The sequence below is a fragment of the Rhipicephalus microplus genome, chromosome X (genome assembly GCF_043290135.1).
Source record: "Rhipicephalus microplus isolate Deutch F79 chromosome X, USDA_Rmic, whole genome shotgun sequence".
Classification (NCBI taxonomy): Eukaryota; Metazoa; Arthropoda; class Arachnida; order Ixodida; family Ixodidae; genus Rhipicephalus; species Rhipicephalus microplus.
The window spans coordinates 164,282,142-164,303,974 of record NC_134710.1 but is presented as its reverse complement, the minus strand read 5'-3'; the positions used below and the strand labels follow the sequence as shown (position 1 = coordinate 164,303,974).

Below are 21,833 nucleotides of genomic sequence, written 5' to 3'. Positions count from 1 at the left end.
ATAATCACGGTTCAAACAAAGGTTAGAATAAAATTAAGCATGCTAGTTATCTTACCAAACATTGATAAATTTGACGCTTCTGAACCAGCGCTACAAATTTTGTACTGATGATTTTTCTATAGACTCACCATTTGACAAATTCATTAAAATATTTGATGATTTCTCACTTTGGATGATTGTAATGAATATGCTGACAAGCTTTATGTATGACTCAGAACAATTCTGTACTAATTGGACACGCATAGCACTCGTGTTCAATATTTCATTACTTGGTGCTTCTTAACTGAAACATTTTGTATAAAGCAGTAGTATAATTACTTCAATTTTCTGCACACTTTCTTCCACAAATATCTCAGACGTCGACAGTTTAGGCTTCCTGTTATGTCATTATTCTCGAAATAACTTTACTTATTGTTCCTTGTAGCTCAGTTGAATGAGAGAACAATCGCCAAATCTCTGTGCTAGATTTTGAGATTTAGAGGCAGACTAGCAATCACTGCTGTCAGCTACATATCAAGGCACACATAAACAGCGTCAGAGAGAATATTACACTATGAAAAATAAAGAGCTTGCAAAGACCTTGACTAAGTACAGCTGTGGCTACCGAGGTGCTACGGCACCACTGATGAATGAAATCGTTACTACGATGCCTTTAGTGAACATTAGAAAAGTGAAAGCACATTTATTGTGTTGTCAAGGATGAGATATCTTAGAATTTTGCCACTGGCGTCTACAAGCCATGAATTCATAAAAAAAATTACATCACTTACCCGATTTTACCGGGAAGAAAGAAACAATATTATGTAGCCTGCAACTACACGAGCTTAGCTTATGAATGCCTATTTAACTGAAATTGCGTACAATGCGTATTTTAATACATTTGAGTCGCTGAGCCATGAAACACCTTTTGTGTGACTGCTGGATATACGATAGTGAGAGGCTTAATTGTCCTTCGCCCAGCTTTGCAAAACTTTATTGCAGGCTTTTTCAAAGCAGGAGTTATTGGGACAGTGTAGCCTCTTGTATGTGAAATGTGCATGAAACGAACGCTGTCCTGCACTTCTTGAGATCTCAAAGCCTGCATGGCCGTTGGGGATGATGTGAACAATGAACGCTTCGTTGCACGTGTGTCCATGCGATGTGTGAGCTACTCTGCTCCTTCTCATCCTTCTTCCCTCCTTCTTCTTTCCGTCATGCAAAGCTGGTAACGGGGATTATTTAGCCTGGTTAACCTTTCTTTCTTTTTTTTTTTGAGAGCTCTCTAATAACGGGCACATAGCTTGCAAGAGCGTTGTTGGGGCTGACTCGTTATGACACGGTGTTGAGGCACAGAACTCTGGTTTCATACACAAATAATTACTTTAAGTGAATAAAGAAATCCATCTTGTTCTTGACAAAAAATTCAAGTGATGCAATGTTCTACAGAACAATAAATTCTACCAAAAAACTTTCGTAAGGGCACCGGGCGCTACTCTCTGCCGCAATCACCACCACTGCAGTGTCCAGTTTTCTGGCTTTCTGCAAACGATGAACAAACGACAGTGCACGCCTTGCAGATCAGTGGCTCGGCGTTGGCGGCGTATACACAGCGAGTGGCCACCCACATGCGTACGCACCTGCCTGTGTGACAGAAAGACCCAACCGGAGAAGATAAATTGCTCGCGTAGCGGATCCTGTCAGACTGTGCGTGCCTTCCCGTGGTGTGAAGTGGTATAGTGCAGAGTGAGTAACTCCAGTGCCGCGCTATACAATGGCGTGTTGCGCGTTCTGGACACGCAAGCTGTAAGTGCCACATTTGTTTTCACAGAATGCACAGCGCCCTCCGCACTGCGCTGAAACGAGGACGAATATTTTATTGCAACAATTCGCAGAAGCGAATCAAACCGTTGAATAGAAGTTAGGTGAACAAAAGGATCAATGTAGAATCAAGGAAAACGTGAAAGATGAAGATTTATGCATGGTATTCAGCAGCAGGTCACAGCTACCAATCGATCACGGTTGATATACCGCAAGGAGCTGTGAACACCAGTGAATGTCAATTTAGATTACGATGAGCATTTGCCAAACTGTGCTTTGATTTACGGGAGCGCATGTTGTCAACAATACTTGAAAAGCGAACAAAATATCATGGAATAAGAAGAACACATTAAGCGTAACTTCCGTAGGCCTAATGTCTCGCAATAGAGGGTATTAGTGCTGCGGCTCTAATAGGGGGCCAAGGTACAGTACTGGCACTCTCTACTATGCTGGCAGCAAATTGAAAGCTCCAGCGGGTTCCAACTTATAAGGAGTGTGATCGTGAGAGAGAACGGTGTGTTTTTCCACTGTGAAGCTTCATCTGCTCTAAAAAAAGGGGGGGGGGGGAGATAGGATAAAGCCGGGAAACTGCTCTGGCCACTGCAAATTTATTTAGTGTGACGAAGCCAGAAGGGTACAATCACGCCAAACAATAACACTTTTTGGTAAGTTTACGAGTCGTCGGTTAGGCCAGCGCTAGGTAAATGTTCGCCGCATCAGTCTCTCTGCATCTGTTATTTCACCTTGTGATGAGGTTTTCTGTGCATGTTGGGCTACCATTTCCAAATCGCGTCTGCCATGGAATGCGCATTCGAAGAATGCAGCACTTGCGAGGATTCATTGTTGTAGTTGCAACTACGTCCCCGGCATATTTATCATTGAACCCATATATTACAGCGAGGCTCTTTCGCTAATTGGCGAAACTTTGTTGTTAGATGGCACCGTAAAGGTTGCCTAGGTTGGCAGTATGTGCAATACTCTGCTACCGTCGGAATGGGTGCTTTACGGGGATATCTTGGGAACAACGCCTAGTCCCTCGTTAACAAGTTAAATTCATTATTGAAGAGTTTAATAGGCTAGACATAAGAAAATTTGCTGTGGCAATAGTTGGTACACTCGCGGGTTGTTGTTTTTTTATCTTGTGACTCTCCAAAAACACCGAGAGGTGTTCTATAAAAAAACTAATTACGCCAGTTAAGACGGTAGATCTTAAAGGAATACTGAAGAAAAAACTATTTTTCGCGTATTAGTGAGGTACAGTTCCACAATATCCGGAAACGCCACTCTTATAGCGAGACGACGCTTGGCAAGTGGGCGAACGTGTGTTATTGAAATTAGGCTGCAGATGCCACCTTGTGATTCCGGCACCAGGCACCATGACGGAGAAGATTTTAACGGCGTCTACTGGGTCCAACGTAGTTTCTAATTGGGTAAAGATGAAATGCATTGCCATATGTGGGTGCCATAAACTTAACATATCAATTTTCAGGAAACTGCATCGAGCCAATGTTGCCAAAATATGAAAAATAGAATTTGAAATTAGTGACGTCAAGTGCGGGCATTTCGGAGCGAAATTTGAAAATAAAACTTCTACCTTAATTTTCTGATCTAATAATGAATTTATGATGGTGAAAATTTTGAAATTGCAGTTCTCAGAGTACAGTTTATCAATCTAAACCAAGTTATTTTTTTTATTTCGATAACCCTGTAAAATAAAAAGGAAGAAAACAAAAAAAGAAGAGAAACCACAACTTTTTTGAAAGAAGCGCACGCATAACAAACACCAGAAGTGGTTATTGTTATGACTATTTTTTTTAAATGCGTGAGAATTTGACCAGCATTATATAAATATGTTCACTCGTAACTTATTTTTGTTGATTCAACCGCAATCCCATTGTTTAATGGGTGATTCATTTGTGACTTCATTAGAGGAGTAGAAACTCTCTTAGACAGTGCTAAAGTCAAAAGCTAGGCAAGTAGGTTTGGTTGATTTAACGTTTTCGTAGCGCTAACGAACACCACAAGAAAAGGACAGTATACTGAAGCTTGGCGTTTAGCGTCCATTCTGTCGTCTTCGCGTGTTGTGTTCGTTGTTTTTAGCTCTACAAAATGCAAAATGCTTTATCAGCGTTGTTTATATTGTGGATAACAAGGCGAGAACTTATCTGCAGCGAGAACCAAACATCTTAAACTGTTTCTCAGTGAAAAATGAATTTTAAACAGTTATAAGACATCTGCATTGATGAATAAATGACGAACTAACACCTTATGTTCTACACTGTTACCACAGCTTGCACGAACTGTGTTTGGGAATTTCCTAAAAATGGGTGAACTCTTCATTGCCATTCATGTCGCTTCCTTCATTTGTAACGGTTTTCCGTTTATTTTTATGCGTATGTATTCGCGTACTTGTTTTTGATTTATTTTGTGTTGCCCAACAAAAAAGCGTAGTAGCAAGGAAACTGTTTACTTAAAGCTCTGTACTGCATTCTAGGCACAATAGAATAAGTGAATAGGACGATAGCTTCAGAGTTTTCACGCTGTGTTGAATGCCACGTCAATTTTCTAAATTCTGACACTGTCATCTCTGTGCTTCGGGCTTTCCATGATATTGTGCAAACTTGTAGTGTGCGGTACAGAAGTTTGCCTCTCAGTCGTCGCAACTGCGCCGGTGGTTGATCAGAGCAGTGGCGACGCAGGCTTCGACCACCCGTGCCGCGTGCAGTACCGAGTGGTTCTAGGTGAGGGTGACCGACGAGTGGACTCCGGGGTGCTGGACCAGATCTCGGACCTGTCAGGCCGCATCCGGGGCTTTTCGCTGGGCGCCGCTGGCCCTGCTGACTTGGTGCGACGCGGCACGCTCAGACTCCAGCTGTACATGTTGTCCGCCAACGCCATCTCGGAGGCCAAGGTGCGCCCGAGGTTTAACAACACGTTTATCAGTACTGGTTTGTGCTTCATTTCCCTGTTGGCTCTTTTTCTCCTATACAGTTAAAGCGAACGAGCTTCATATGAAAGAGGAAAATGATGATCAGATGTTATGTTTTGTAAAGGAAAATCCTTGTGTGTGTGTGTGTGTGTGTGTGTGTGTGTGTGTGCGTGTGTGTGTGTGTGTGTGTGTGTGTGTGTGTGTGTGTGTGTGTGTGTGTGTGTGTGTGTGTGTGTGTGTGTGTGTGCACAAAACGTTTCAATAAAGGTTCAGATATGACTGCGTGCACACTTACAACCACTTTATTGCTCAGATGGCGGGAATATACAGGGTGTTTAAGATTAAGCTTTATGGTCTTTTCAAAATTCAGCCCTGCAAACAACATGAAAACCACCTTTGAAGATAACTTATGAATCCACGGGAACAGAATGTTAGACAATAGTTGTGGCTGTCAGGGGCCAATAAAGTAAGATTTAATAATTAAATTTTTAATAACTGCAACACGTGGCCATAATTGTATTGAAAAGTTGGAGCAGCCGCGTTTCTACGCAGTTACGCTTGGAAAAATTATTCTAGTATGTTTGTGGGCCGAGATGTTTAGCAGTAAAATTGACTTGTGTTTAATTGTGGCAAAGTAGTATTCCCGCCCCCTCAGCGATAAACTCAGGTGGCGCTCTGTCAAATTGTGCGCTCTGTCATATCCCTTTTTTCTGAAATGTGTTCCATATAAAAAAATATGAGGGAGGGGTTATTAATGCACACTGTTGCAGATGCTGTGGTTTAGTTCTTATTTTACCGAACAAATCAGCAAAGTAAGAGCGAAATTACATATTTACGCCATTCTGTTAGTCCGAGCGCTGCATGCATACACTGTCTTGAAGTGAAAGCCACAAATGACTCATAAAAAGCAAAAATTAACATGAATAATGCATGATATTATAGCGCGATGACTCCGTCATATGACGCAATTATGATGTCACCTTTACGTAACATAAGATGACATCATGAAGTAGACGTCATCATTTCTGTCACAAACGAGCGCTCAATAAAGCACCCACATTCGATTACTTACGGCTACTTGTAAAAACTAGTCGCGAAGCAGACGCGACAGAAGCCGGCGGGATGAAGAAAAATTGGCCCCGTATATGCATGTTTCAGTGCAAATGTCGTCGAAAAACGAAAGTCTTGTATGTGGAGAGAGTGAAGAAAACGTTTATTTGATGTTCTGCGCGATAAAATTGGTGAATTCTATTTTGAAAGCGCTGTGTTAGAGAGTCTCGATCTGTGCAGCGAAGGCCAACAAGCGCATTGAGGCACGTTAGTCACGAGCGCTATTTGGCAGTTATCTTCGAAATTGAAGGAAAGCGTGCGCGCCCACGGAGAAAGATGCGCGCCTGTCTCGGAGGCGATAAGGTGTAGAACACAAAGCAGCGGGCAGCTGCCGCCACCGTGTCTTCTTAGCCAGGCGTTGGAAACACTTGCCTTTTCGAGTATCGCGTTTCATTGTCAGTACAGCATTGTAAACGCTCCTTTGAATTACTTATATGTGCCTTCTCAAGTATAAGGATACATATACAAAATGTTGACGTGTGGTTATGGTGCCTCATATAGGCACAATAATTGCTTTTTAATTGACAATCACACAAGTATGAACGCTGAAACTTGAGAAATATTGGTGGGCGCTGCGGATGAGGTCAGCCGTTAGGGATACCTCTTGGTGCCGTTTTGGGTGTGGTTACGGCGGGCAAACAGACAAATGTACAGACGAAAATACACAGAGACAGACCAAAATTTTTTGCGTTGAAGTACCACTCGAAGGTCTATCGTCTTTGAATAGCATCAATAGACGTTGCACGCGCGCTCCAGCTCTCCTCCTCAAATGGCCGCAGCCACCGCCACCGCCAAATAAGTACCACCGGCAGGCTTCTCGACCAGACATCGAGCGAACTCTGGAAACATCTAAAAGAAAAAAATTGGCCCCGTATCTGCATGGTAATCTGCAAATGTCGTCGAAAGACGATAGTCTTGCGTGTGGAGAGAGTGAACAAAACATTAATTTGGGCTTCTGCGCAAGAAAGTCGGTGAACGGTATTCTGGAGGTGCTGCGTTTGAGTGCCTCGAGCGTGCAGCGGAAGCGAACGAGCGCATGAAGTCACGTCACACGTGAGACATCAGCGCTGTCTGGCAGTTTTCTTGCAAAACGAAGCATCCGGCTCTGAGACAGACGTGAGCGTCCGTCTCAGAGGTGATAAGGTGTAGAACGCAAGGCGACGGGTAGGTGCCACCACAGTGCCGTCTTAGCAAAGCGTTGGAAGCACTCGCCATTTCGTGCAAGCGTTCCATGGTCAGTGCAGCGTCATAAGCGCTACGGTCCTTAGAATTACTTATGTATGTCTTTTCTAGTAAAAGACGCACATACAAATTATATACGTGTTGTTATGATGCCTCAGATATGTGCAATAATTGCTTTTTAATTGACAATCGCACAAGTATGAACGCTCAACCTTCAGCAACAATGGTGGGTGCTGCGGATGGGGTCGGCCAATTGGGGCATCGGCTGGTGCCGTTCAAGGTACGTAGTACTGTTAAGTGTAGACAAATTAAGTGTAGAGAAATAGACAGAGAGACCAAAGTTTTAGCGTCGAAGTTCCCCAAGAAAGACTGTCGTCTTTAAAAAGAGCATGGCACTCCAGCATGGAGTCACGGGCTGCCCTTCCCCCAACTTTGACTGTGTGGTGCGCCTGTGGAAATCGAGACCACGAAACTTCGAGAACCCAGAGCGAACGTATATAAGCAAGAGGTCTAGGGAAACAATGATCAGGACATGAAGGGTGTTTTCCGCCAGCAAGCGATGGCTTATCTTGCGCTGACAAAGCTGGTGGTAAGGTGAGTGCTTTCCGACAGTGAACGAAAACGTGACCTGCAGTAGCAGCGCGTGAGTGGCCGATGTGTTGCAGGTGAAGAAGTTTTGTAATTCAAGTGTGGTTAGTAGATAACGTGAAAGTTCCTGGAAGAGAAACCTTGGACGCAGCGGGACGACAACCGGCGTTGGACTTGGAGTGAGTGTTTCTTCGAGGAGAAGCATTCAAGCTTAGTTCCAAGATCTTTGGACTGAATACGTTTGGCGAACATTTTAGCCCTTAAGTGTCTTGGTTAGTTAATGCATGATTTTTTATTGTAGAGCGTTTTGTTAGTTTTCCCGTTGTTATGAATTTATTACAGTATCTTGTTAGTGGTGTCGTATTGTATTTGATAAATATTGAGTGTGCACGTTGGTGTGTAGTTTGTTCTGCCTTATAAGAAATTATATTTTTTGTTAGCCACTCTCGGCTCTGCCTCGTTATATGGACCACAGCCGGCATTCGCTGAACCACCAAAAGGACCAACTTTAAATAGTCCGTGCTTTCGTGGTGCATTTCGAGGTGCCAATACGTCAGCCCTTGAATTCAGCCTGGTGATTGCCTCCCTACTAACAGGGCTAGTGAGAACGTGGCATCGTCGCTTGGTGAAAGGTAGGCTGATCATAGAGGCGGTGACCAGGCGAAGTTATAGGCGGAAAAACTTCCTGGTAGGAGGGGGGGGGGGGTGAGTAATACATCGACTGAGAAGAATATTGATAGATTGATATGTGGGGTTTAACAGCCCAAAACTACCATATGATTATGAGCGACGCCGTAGTGAAGGGCTCCGGAAATTTTGATCACCTGGGGTTCTTTACCGTGCGCTCAAAATCCGAGCACACGGGCCTACAACATTTTCGCCTCCATCGAAAATGCAGCCGCCACAGCCGAGATTCGATCTCGCAACCTGGGGGTTAGCAGCCGAGTACCTTAGCCACTGGACCACCGCGGTGGGGGTCTGAGTAGAAAAATAAAAGATCCCTTTAACCTTCGAGTTATTGTAGGCGAATGCATGAAGAACTAGGTGAGTTTTTTTTTTAATGCAGGTGTCTGCAACTGCGAGCACGCTGACTGGTGTGGAACCGTGTGCACCAGCGACAGCCAATTGCTACGACCGAGACAAGCAGGCGTGGTGCGTAGAGGCCGACATGGAGGGCGAGCGCTTGCGACTGAAGCTGTACTATGCTGAGCTGCAGCACATTCCCGTGGGCCACCTTCGCTACGTAGCCTGGAACGCGTACCTAGTGCGCCGCCAGCCGGGCTCCGGGGCGCGCGAGAGCGTGCTCGCGCTGCGCGCTCCGCACTCCAGCTACTACGTGCACGACGGCATGGACGTCGCCGTGGTCATGGACACCGACGTCCCCGTGCGACAGGTGCCCTCGCTCACTCAAGAATTTGTCTTTGAGATTCGCACTGTTCGCGGCAAATGACAGAGCCTTTGCGGTAACTTTGGCTGTCCGGGATAAATCCGAAAGAATGGCTCTGACTAATACTGTATCGCATTGCTCAAAATATGAATGAGTACAGGTGGAGTAATTAGGTAACGGCCATTTCGGTTGGCGGACTGGTGAACATGGTGTACCCGACTGCTCCGTGGATGCATGCGTATATGAAGATGTCCGAGTATAGGACCTGTGAATTTTGCATATGAAACACGTAGTTTCAAACACATTCGTAACGTAAATATTCTTTCACCGGCCATATGTTCTGAATAAATTTACGTATAAAAAAAAGTGCCTTGGCCATTTGTTTCTTTGTTCCTCTTTTGTTTTGGCCGTTGCCCTGTGTGTTGTAATAAAACACGGTATAATCTGAGAACGTAACAGCATTATTTATTAACTATTTCTCGCACGTAGTTGAGTGTCTCTGAAGATGCAAAATCCAAAGCAAGTATTGAGTACTCTGGACACCTGCAGATGTCGTGTTTATGCATGGGTTGAAACGAAGTGTTCATGTGTGAGACAGAAGGCAGGTGTTCCGGCTTCCATAATTGCAGCTTTGCGGCTTGCAAACAACCGCCGCATGCAGAAAACACAAGCTCATCTTCGCGTCGCACCCTCTACCGCAGATTCGTGAGTCAGCTGGCATGTACTTGGACGGTGCCGGAAACCTGACTGTGCACGTAGAATGGCTCGACTCGCAGCTCCTATTCGGGGCCACGTACCACAAATACGACGACATTGCACGCACCCAGTGTCATCAAATGAAGTGAGTGATGGCGCCAGATATTGGGATAGGGCTGTAAACAGTTAAAGCATTCGCCTAATCAGAAGTGTGGAGAGCAGCCCTTTGTGCGCAAGCTTTTAAGAATGGAAAAATACTGTTTTTCACAGTTTGCTCTTAAATCATTTGAGGACGTAGGCTCAATTGCGATAATGAGATAAGAATAGAGGGCACTTCTCCCCCGCTGATGTGGAATATGAATTTGCCCAGGATTGTACGAACTCTATGGCAAAATCTAATTGCCAAGACTGGCATGTGTTTGCGCCTGAATACAAAGAAAACATTCACTGTTTGTGCTCTTGATGACTTCCTTAGGGGCCGCGGTTTAGTCCGAGATCTCACACCTTCAAAGACTTGCTGGTAGCTCAGGTCAACATCTATATAGTACATTTCATTCGTATTTTTTCTCCGATGACAAGACGTGAGCAATATATTGCTATATAATGTCGACAACTATTGGATTAGGCATATTTACGAGGGGCAAACTGGTTTCGTAGAAAGTTCAGTGTAGTCATTAGCGAAGAGCTTGTAGTATTACACTTAGTGATATCTATTGTGCCTGGTAGCCAGCAGATGAAGTGTTATCGTCCATTATAGCCATTATTGTAGAGAATCTCTCCATTCGAGCAAAATTATTGGAACACTCACGTTTTTCTGCGCAGACGTGAGATCGCTGCTCTCCAGACTGAGAACTACAACCTGGAGCGGCAGGTGTTCAGCTACCAGAAGTCCATCTCGTACGCGAGTGCCCGGGGACAGCCGTCCGAGGACCTGCCCGACGACTACTACGCCAGCACCGTGCGGCGGCTCTCCGAGACACAGAGCCTGTCCGAGTCCGAGTACGCCTGACGAGCCCCTGCCACCATCCAGAAGAGCGAGCCCGTCACCACCGCCGCCGCCACCGTTCGGTGTTCTGCACAATCTCCATCCCGCTGCCTTGAATGCGAGCGACGTGCCTGGGCGCCGCCCCTTCACCCGCCCAAAGCCCGGGCCATCCGCCACTGAGTGTGCACTCGGACACGCTTATTCACCTCTTCACCCCCACATTCCTCCCCGGGGGACCACTCATCATCCACCGCATCGCCCATCACGTCCACTGTCGGTGCCTCCTTAGGACGACAAAACATCGCCCATGTCGCACTGCTTGCACCGCCTCATCGTTCGCTCGTGCCGAGCTGGAGAGCCATCCACTGCTGCGCAAAATCTGTCAACCTATGAGGCTTCGAAATTGTCACCCCAAAAATATCTTCAGACAATTATGGCAATGGTTGTGTGTAAGGTTCACAGAGGTGACACGAAAATTGGGCTCAATCTAGATGCATGCAACACAAATCTCCAGTATTACCACGATGTTAGAATTGCCGGAATTTATTAAGCCCATGCGAAATCTTTTCGTGTGGCTACTCTAGTTGCTTTAGGCTGGGGTAATTAAGCTTGTTATCTGCGCACGATGTATTCGCGTCATATTATAAGAATCAAAGCAGAAGACTGGTGAACATAATATCCAGTATTTTCTAGGTAAATGTATACACAAACCAGCTCCAAAGTTTGCAGGTATCAAGGCCACTATGCTCATTGGAGTCCAGTATCATAATTAGCAGCAGAAGCAGAGCATGCATGGTACTATAAGTGAAACTATTACTTCCTTTCAATAAAGGGGAAGTCACTGTTAATATCATTCACCAACTATACCAGCCTTCATGCGAATTCGCTGCTTGAACAGACAGCAAGTTTCCCCTAAATGATCCGCTCAGAAGTAGTCCGCTGGATAACAGAGAATTCAATAGATCACGGCAATGACCTGTACCGTTGTAATCGGAGGTAGGTTCTAAAATGAAAGATCGAATGGCGTCGACAAAAATTGTGGTGGAATTGCTTCTTGACCATCCTGTCTTGCCACTAGTGAGAAAAAAATTGCCTGTCTTAAGTCCCGTTGCTGTTATCCCACAAGTTACGCAGTCCAATATGGGGTGTGTTCCTTCGCCTTACTTCTGGACTATCGAAAGACAGTGACATGGAGAGCTTGCTATGTGCAAGCAGAGCGACCAGGAAACTCATAAGCTTTGTACCTGTTCATTATACTGGAGCAAAGAGATTTTTCTCGCTAGCTCTTACCTGTTTGATGCCTGTATCCCCGGTTGTCTTTTCACGAATCTGCACCAATGAAAGTTTCGAGCTTTTATGCTGATGTATTCGCTGACACCGGGTTGGAGTTCATCGAGTTTTACCTCCATGGAGCTATCGTTGCATGACGAGTTGTAAGCTTCGGCTTAATAATTTTATTAGCGTAGAACAGCCCTTTGATGCGTTCTGTCTTGAGGGATGAGAGCACCATAAATCGTCTTGCGACTGCACTGACTAAACAGCTGCTGCGTGTAACCTGCCGATCGGTTCAACGCTCAAAGGGCACTTAACAATGCGCCCCTGTAGCTGGATAGGTTAACGCCTGAAAGGCAATCATTTCAGTACATTCCACCACGCCACTTCGAAACTGAAGTGCGGTGCCAATAAAACGCTCTTGGTGAAACTTTTTACTCCACAGCTTTGGCAATACTCGTCCTCAAGGTCATGCCGATGTGTTAAACAAAGCGTTCATGCACTGTGTGGCTAAGACTCTCCAGTATTCTTGCACTACTTTCCTGTCATCCGTCTTCAAACCGTTCTTGCCATTTCACCTGTATAAGAAAACTAAGATTCGTGACCAAAAGACGCGGCAAAGTTGTTTCGCCAGGGTGGAATTCACCCCTCGTGGATGAGAATTCGGCTGTTTCGCCTCAGTGCTGCTGGCTCTTCGTTTGTCGTTTTCGTAGAAGAGGAGGCATAAAAAAAACCGCGCACAGTGGAGCAAGACAATGCTCTACCGATGTCTTCTATGCCCCGAGCTGTTGTATGTGCCAAGTATGAGCGTTCCGCTCCTAGTTTATTACAGTCATGGTCGGAACAAATGTAGCGCTATAGAGTTAGCAAAATGAGTGCGCGCGTTCTTGGAGAAGCCTGTGTGCGCCTGAGTTTTCATTTTATATTCGTGTGTATAATGACAAGATGAATAGCTATCGTGTGATCATCTATTGATAACTATACCCGACAGGAATTGTGCCTCCCATTATTAATGTTTTGCTTTTATTTTTTCACCGATGTCAAAGTCTTAATGTAAGCCTTCAAGGAAGTGAGTACTCCGTTGGCTTCGCAAAAAATAAGTAAATGCAATTTGCAAACGCGCTTTGCACATTCTGTGGGCAAATCATCTTTAAAGTACAGTTGATTAACTACATCACAGCATTGTACGTAAATATCTGTGAAGATATAAGGTATCAACATTTCGTATAAAAAAGCCTTTAATTGTTCGTCTGTCTCTTTCATCACTCAAACAGCTTTTGTTTATTAGGAGGGAAACATTTATCGTAGTATTTTTTGTACGTATCTATGAACACGTGACTTAACTACTGAAGTTTCGGAAATGCAAAGTGTCAGATTGATTAACATTGTGGCTTTTTTGTTTATATTGGACAAATCACCACAGAGAATATCACAGAATGTGCTTCAAAAAAAGAGCCTGGCTTCTTAATTTATGTGTCAAGGAAACGTAGAATGACTGACATGTGAACAAATGCTTTCATCATTTCTTCAGTATAAGTAACAGGATTTTGAGATGCGTGGACGGGCCCTGAGCAATAGGTAGCCCGCGAGCCATATCTCTCTCGTCATCTTTGGTTTCGCTTGAAAAGGAGCTTTTTACACCTGCTTTCGCATCATCTGACACTGCTCTAGACGACACCGTGTTTTGCACTCACTTTAGTCATGAACAGAAAAGTGCTTCCAAAAATCATCCTGCGCAGTCTTCACTTGCACAGCTCTTAATTTCGCTGTCATTTTAATGCAGTGATGACATCGGTGAGTGGAATTTCCGAGTCAATACAAGTATCTAAACTTGAAAAACGTGCATACTTGCGCTTGCGGGTGCACATTCATAGTAGAAAACAGCACGAAAACAACGAGGACGACTCCTGTTTAATTTGTCTCGTCCTGGCTGTTTCCGCGCTGTTTTTTACTTTGACAAATATCTAGCAATGTATTTTCAATGAGTAAGAAAATGAATGCTGGTGCTTTTTCGTCAATCGATTTGCCGCGCCATTTTTTATCGTGAGCGTAAGTGCACTTCCATTCATCAGTGCCCCTGAGTGTGATTACTTTCATTTGCTTTTTTGTTTTTATTATTTTTTCAGCCTTTCAGTTGAGCCCGCACAATTATCGGGTGATGGATTCTCTACGCCGCTCAGCCGGATACCTTGAAAACGCGTCCGACCACTTTGTAAACACATGAACTCGATAAGGCAGAGAGATGTATCAGCCATTTTCCATGCCCAGAGTGTATTGTTTATGAGAAAGAAAATTAAACTGCGATGAGCCTTCGAAGGCCTTCATTACAGGCGGCATTGGCTCGTCGCGTTTACAAAGAACAAAGGATGTGCGTTAAACTGTTTTTGCGCCAAGAACCACATCAATAATTCCATTTGATGGTTTCGATGAAAAAGTGTAATTAAGTCTTCGGTTAACCATGAGACTTCACAATTGAATGATTATGCGAGGAACTGTGTGTGCATACATTCAGCGAATAGAAACCTTGGGAACCAAAGACACTTGCTCCTCAAGCTGCGTCGGGTAGGCTGCTCTTACGTTCGGAGGATCAGCAATGTTTGAGAATCGGGTTGAACTGACCGGGCACCACACTTGTCGGAGTGCGGGACGTGGGCCGTACTGCAAGTGGCCCTCCTAGCAACCACGTCGTCTCGCTGGCGACGCTTTGGGGGAAACACGCTGGTCTCTGATTTCCGGGTCTTGGAAGAACGCGAATGCCAGAGCCCAGGAGTGGCTTGGGTTTTGCTCATAAGCCCTTGTAGCTCGCAAATTTCTTGGGTCCCGAAGCTCTATTCGGAACCCCCAATTCTCAAACTCTGTCGTATCTGAGCTCCCTGCGGTATTAAATGTGATGAAAGAATTTTACGCGATGCCATTTTATATATGGTAGCATGCTCATGCACAAAATATAATGCTGTATCACCAGTATAACTGGTGTGGTATGCTGGGAAATATACGCAGGAGCAGAGGGAAGGGTGGGGAAGGCATGGTTAAGAGTTACCCAGTAGCTTACAGCAAACTTGATTCGTTTCGCCTGCCTTCTGCGGGAGATGAAAGTACCTGCTTCTTTTTCGTAAGCACCACAGAATGCCTGCTTTTGTGTGCGTCTTGTGTCGGCAAATATTGCGCCTATGTCCGGCTATCGTCCTTATTATTAGCCGCTGCACATTAATACTGCACGCGTTGTTTCATGTGCGCAACTAAAAAAAGCCATAAAAATTTGCTGCAGCGAAAATAGTAACTATGTGGTGTGTTGTTGTGTGTGCTAACTATTGTCGATGTTAGCACTTGCGGCTGGAAAGAAGTTAATCACACATGAATACTTGCAGAGATGTAGCTTGGTGACACGCGCACGGTTCGCTGCATGTCGTATCTTCGCGTCGCGAATACATGGCGTTGTTTTCTTCCGTCTTCGTTTGCGTCGTTCACGTTTGTAAACAATGCCCAGTTACTCGAGTCGTTCAAGAAGGTGTATAGACGTTAAAAATGGCGATGCTAGAAGAGGTGCCATGACGGAGGAATTAGCTACCGAACGACTTATCCTCGCCTCCCTCCTTATGGCAAAGCCATTTTTGCGTCGGTTGCTCCTCTAAAAAAGTTGCGGCAACTGTTCTGGAATGGGTGGTGTCTCGCGCACCACGTAAAATCGGGTTCATCGGGTGAACGTGACCGAGAGGCCGAGACAGGTCCTGCCTCCGTAGGGAAGCCTTAATTTCTTGTGGAGTGAACCAAAAAAAAAAAGCAAGGAGTCAAAGTCTCTTTCCTTCACCTGGGTGCCACGTAATGCGCTCGGCCGGTTATTGTTGCTCCGAACCTTGCATGCTGAAGTGCCTCGACACCCTGTGGCGTGACGTCAATTGTTTTTGCACTCGTGTTCCAAGTTTGGCCCTCGGGCTCCACTGTGAAACGTGGTAGAAAGAGTAGATCTGGACGGACTCTCTCTGGGTGCACAGATAGCGTCGCCTGCCCTTTGCGCCGGTCCATCAGCCATTATACCACTTCCACAGCCGAGCATTTGTGTCACAATATATCTTTGCTAATGGTAGACTTAGCTTCATTCTGCAGATGTACGCAGGGCCCAATCAAACCTTTTATTCAGTCGAGCCTGTACGGTGTGACTCTGGCGTGGCAACAACGGATTGCCCATACGGTGCTTAGCCGAGTGTATTTTTTGATGTGCTTCTCATTAATTCTCAATTTAGAGTAGGAGAATGCCCCATTTGTACACTTTTAATTGTGAACACTTTCTTTATACTCTCACCTCGCATACGTTTGTGGCCACTGTAGCAATGTTGTATCCCAATTACTGCCTGCATTCCTCTTCGCGCTACTTTCACAACATTCCGCGCCTAATTTACATCTTCATACACCAAGCCCTGTGTTTGTAGTAGAAAGTGAGTCTGGTCGCCAAACGTGAATGTGAATTATCACTACTTTTCGTTGTGCACAATAACGACCATACCATTGTACAGCACTACCTGGACCAAAGAAGGCATCAAATGCTGCACTGAAGAGCGTCCATGGGTACACAATTGTAGTTGCGGGACAGCTCTGAGAAAATTGTGTCTGCTTCTGGCGAAGGGTATTCAGTCAGAGCTGCCGACAAGAGTCTCAAAAAAAAAATAAACGAAGCTTCTTTGATGTGCCGAGTCAGTATACGAGTAAGAAGTTTACGCATTACTTGAGACTTTGTCATTACTTCAAGACATTTTAGTGTATAATTGAGGCATCCAGAAATGAGGTAAATATTTTTGCTTTTGAGCGAAGCAGAGTGCTTTAGCAACTTTCCAGCTGTACCTATATTCCTAATGGTTATATTACTCTTGATAATTATACATTTTGTGCGAGTAAATACGAACGGTACAGCTTTAAGCTACACCTAAAGTAAAAAGTACTTTAATAACGAAAACGAAAAAGCCGAGAAGTTTAACACCCACACTGGGAAAACGAAATAGCGTTATTGAATATTCGTAGGTAACCAAAAGGGGAAAAAAATAGAGTATATAGAGGCCACTGTTTCCTATCTGTATAAGCAAGTTTTTTTTGTGCTTACAATATATATATATATATATATATATATATATATATATATATATATATATATATATATATATATATATATATATATACATATATATATAGGCAGGCATGGTGGTTGAGTGGCCGTAGCGTTGTATATAGTCCAGTAGGTCCTCCGTGAGCGGTCACAACGTGGTTTATTTCGACGTTTCGGCCTAGAGTCTGGCCTTCATCAGGATGGATGAAGGCCAGACTCTAGGCCGAAACGTCGAAATAAACCACGTTGTGACCGCTCACGGAGGATCTACTGGACTATATATATATATATATATATATATATATATATATATATATATAAGGCGCAAAAAAGAAAGACAGAATATTGGAGCTTCCGTGCAAATTCATCCGCACCAAAAAATGGCCACTTTTCGTACAGTACAATAGTCTCTATCTCTACGGTTCACACAAATCCTTGCTATCATCTGCGCTTGTAGGGCAATAAGGGAGCAGATTGCAAACTAATCGTCTATAACGAAGCCTACGTGCATTCTTTAGCAGTATTAGTTAACACCAATTTGATTTTTTTCACTGTTCCCGTCAACTTTAGGCTGCATAGATGTGAGACTGCTGTATCATTGTATTTTTTAACGTAGTTTTTTTATTTCACTTAGGTTTTTGTTCATTTTGAAGACTCCACTGAGATTTTCGAAGATACAACAATATGTTTGTGTCTTCGGGAGTTTAGTTTCATTTGACTTTAGAATCTTGTAAAGAAAATATCAGGGGTAGTGCATCTGCCAATTATATTGTGCATTTGACTCTTCCCTGTCCAATACAAAACTTTTGCTGCCATTGATATTTCAAAATATTGATACATGGAAATACTGATTTATGTGAAAAAATATTAACGCGTAGCCTTTGTTAGTGCTTCCTATACATTGGAGAGATCTCCTCATTATAAATGGCTTATCATTTATATTGCTTGTTCAGTTTTTTCATTGAACCCTGATAGACGAATAGCATATTCAGGAAAAAGATTAGAAAGCTTCACCCAATATGTTTTATACTGGCCATTGCCATGAGGCCAGTAAATGTGCGTCTGTGTTCTAATATTTCAATATTTAATTAATTGGCATATTCTAAACGTGGATTACTTATGCTTCACCCAAGATATAAGGTCAACTTTTATTTTTTTCTAATCCGCATACACATCTTTACTGGCTATCTAGGCTTTTTAAGATACCTGAAAAAGTTTTGCTTTTTTACGTGCTGTTCGCCTTCGACCTTTGTAACCAACCACATTGTGCACCTGTGTTTTGGAATATGTGGACTACGAGCAGCAGATTGTGGTGAATGTCCTTCTGCTTTTATCTCCATGTTGTAACGGTCAAGTGATCCCACGCTATGAAAAGGCGGTGTTTACAAGGCGATATGCGTCGCCAGTGATATGGCTGTCACTGAGAGCCCGAGGTAACGCATGCGTAGTAATGTGCACACCGCTAGTTTTACAGCTTGGGACTGCTTTACAAGGTGTCCATGTGGCGATAACGCTTAACGCGCTGCATATATATATATATATATATATATATATATATATATATATATATATATATCATGACGTCACTTCTTACCCACGCATTGTTGAAATAAACTTTTTCTGTTTGTCTTGTCCACAAATCATTTGGCTAGGTGTGTATCTTTTACTTACCGCTGGTCGTTATATTTTGGCACGAAGCGTTTTTTCTCTACTCGAAGCGCAAGTACGGAAAGCAAAGTTTTAATTTTCGGGCCGAGTATCAAGGGCAGAAAATTCGTACTAGAATTGTTGGCAAGAGAAATTGACAACCAAGCACGTCAAGATAGGTCAGGCAATACGGCATCTTGCAGGCAGCTTAGATATATGTTTTTTGTCGCTGTCCTCATAACTGGACTAGGAAGCCTGTACTGATTTGTAGAGCTGGTATTTTTTTTGTAACTGGCAGCTGTGACGGTTCTATCACAAAGTAGACGCCACCATTCGCACAATAGACTGCTCATCGTTTGCAGAAACAAGCAACGAACATTCGCGAACAATTGCAGTGCATTCGCATAATAAGATTACCCACTTAGTGGCTGCAGTGTGGCCTACAGTTCTTGGCGTCTTTCAAGTGAACTAGTTCGGAGAGAAAAAACACGGATAACATAAGAAACTGTGCTTCGTAATAGGGCAGTCTTCAGGTTAGTGTTCCATGCAGGCTTGTTGAGATTGCGATGTTTAGATAAATGTTCCTGAAAAAGTGCCACTGAAAAAAATTATACAGAGCTCCATGGATGATAGTTATATGTTTTTTTTTCTTCTGGTAGCCCTTCAATAGCTCATCGGAAGACAAACCACGCACCAGGGGGATATCAGACACGGCCTTATAGCCTGTTGCTTCGGATATTCTGTGGCCCATCGCAAGATGCCAGGTTTGGTGCCAAATCTCTGGTGTCATGTCGACAAGCTTCATGTTTGGAGTGCTGCGTCGCTTCTGAGAGAAGTAATGATGACCTTATTTTTTTTGCACCAAAAACGTTCGCTTTGCTGAGCCTTGCGTAACGCATGAAGTAACCCCTCACAGGTAAGATTTTGAGAAATATCCACGACCTTTACCATGACCCAAGATGGTGTTTCAGCTTGCTCATAGTAAGTTTGCAAACCAGCAATTATTTGCAACACTTCTTGTTTTTGCATATTTATTGCACTCAAGGACGCTCCTTGACCATTCTTCCAAGCGTACTAGCAACATGATCGATTTTTTACCGGCAAGCTAACTTTCACGAACGACAAGCATTTGCGACACTCGAGGAGTCAGGTGCTATTTTATGTTTTTCTGTGTTATCTGCTATCGTAAGCTTGTTATACAGAAGTAATAAAAATTCTTTTCTGTAGAATCACCCCAGTCAACTTAGCAGCTACACACTGGAGCGTTTCGATAGACTCGAAAACGTGGGTCTAAAAATTCTGGATGTTTTAAAGGTCAGAATCATGGTATGGTTATGGCATAAAAATTAGAACAGAAACTGATAATCACGCGCTCTTCTTCAAGGAGAAATGTTGCGAAACGTTTTTGTAAGGTACCCGCACGCCAATGAATCTATAGCTATCCATCACTCACCGTACTTTTGCAGGATTGATGATAATAAAGAGAAAGAGCAATGTGGGAAATAATAAAAAAAATGTTCAAAGCAAACATCCAGTGTGCTGACCTGCAATGTGGGTCAGAGCCGGGCTTGTTGAATGAAAGATAAAGAGAGAGAGAGAAATACGGAGATAATCAACACACCTTCAAGGGACCGACAATGAATTTTTTCCACCATTAATTTTCCTGGCTGACAGAAAACTTACTCTTCGTAGTCTTCGTAGCTACTGTAGTTATTCTCAAAATCACGCTGTCCATTTATTCGCAGTATTTGTTTATCCGAAAGGCTCTGAACACGAATGAGTCCTTCCTTCCAGCAACACTGAGAATTGATAGAGAAGTCGGTAGCCTTTCTGGCGACATGTGTATGCCGTCATTGTTGTGCTTTCGCCGGAGTTCCTGTAGCTATGCTTAACCACGTTTATTCGGACCTTTACGACTATTTTTGAAAATGTCAAGCCGTTACAATGAGACGATGAGACTTTATACAGCTTATCTGTATTTGTGCCGCGTTGCGTGCGCCTGCGCACAAGGTTGTCGCGTCTGTGTCGTGGATGGCTTGTCCCGTCATCGTTACTCTCTCGACACATGAGCAAAGCCAAGTCACTGAATTCACTGCTAATATGCGTGACCGCGCCGACTAGCAGTACATGTCATTTTGAGAGAAATTGCAAGTAGAAAAACCACGTAGCTGCAATATCTATCTTAGCGACACAGAAACTGCGTGCACTATTTCATGAGCACGCGTAGAAAAGTTGCTCAATACGCGCTGACGAGAATGAGATGATTCCGTTATGCGAAAGCAGCGCCAATTTATTGCGTACTACTAAAACAGACCTATATGTACTTTTTTTATGGAGTAATATCTTTTACTATAAAGACGCAAAGAATACTTGAATACTAACAGGAAAATCATTGACCTTGTACACTAGTTTATGGTCACATGACAGGGCACATCGGATAGTGGAAGTTCCTGCCCCCAGGTGGCCCCAGGGTCTGTTTTCACGATGTTCCATGAAGAAATAAAGTATAACTTCACTTTTCCCGAAAAAAAAAAACAAGGTTGGTTTGAGTCACTGTGAGGGACAATCTTTCCATCAGTGCAGTCATCTCATTTCATGTACGGGGCAGTTGTCAGTCCCTTTAACAGTCAGTCACTGCGGATTGTCACTTGTCTATCACAACAAAACTGGTTGAGTATACAGCTACTGGTGCAGGTAATTTGACCTTACCAACTGAATCATTGCCATTTTGTCGTCAGGTGGGATCTCTTGAGGTTTGATATTTTGTGAAATCGTTTGCTGTGATATTATACTGTAATTTGTATCGGTTGATGATTGGCGATGGTAGTAATTGCTTCTGTTGGCACAAATTTGGACAGACTTAGGCAAACTTTGAGTGCCTGAGCTTGTGCAGCCTGTAGAAAGCGAAGATTCGTCTTGCAGATGTTGGTTAGTACAGGAAGATCGTATCACAGAAACCTATATCTTAGAGCCTTGACAGCTGGTATAAAGTCTTTCGCTCGAGCTCCTAGTCACCACTTGACAGAAAGACAGCAAGACTCATACTTCGCAACGCTCTTGAGTTAATCCCCGCACCTACCGTCAGGTTTCAGCCCTACATACTAACCATAAATTTCGCCTCGGTGTTTGATATGTCCTGCAGTTC

General features: G+C 43.8%; 1 protein-coding gene across 1 annotated transcript in view; it reads left to right on the top strand.

The window, feature by feature from the left end:
- Positions 1-10,916, top strand: part of LOC119177120 (uncharacterized) — a 268,818-nt gene extending 257,902 nt beyond the window's left edge. Inside the window, exons 6-9 of the mRNA XM_075878123.1 lie at positions 4,497-4,708; positions 8,673-8,999; positions 9,695-9,834; positions 10,512-10,916. Coding sequence (XP_075734238.1) covers positions 4,497-4,708; positions 8,673-8,999; positions 9,695-9,834; positions 10,512-10,698 — 866 coding nt within the window. The 3' untranslated portion in view covers positions 10,699-10,916. The remainder of the gene's footprint in view (positions 1-4,496; positions 4,709-8,672; positions 9,000-9,694; positions 9,835-10,511) is intronic.
- Positions 10,917-21,833: the final 10,917 nt, after the last annotated feature.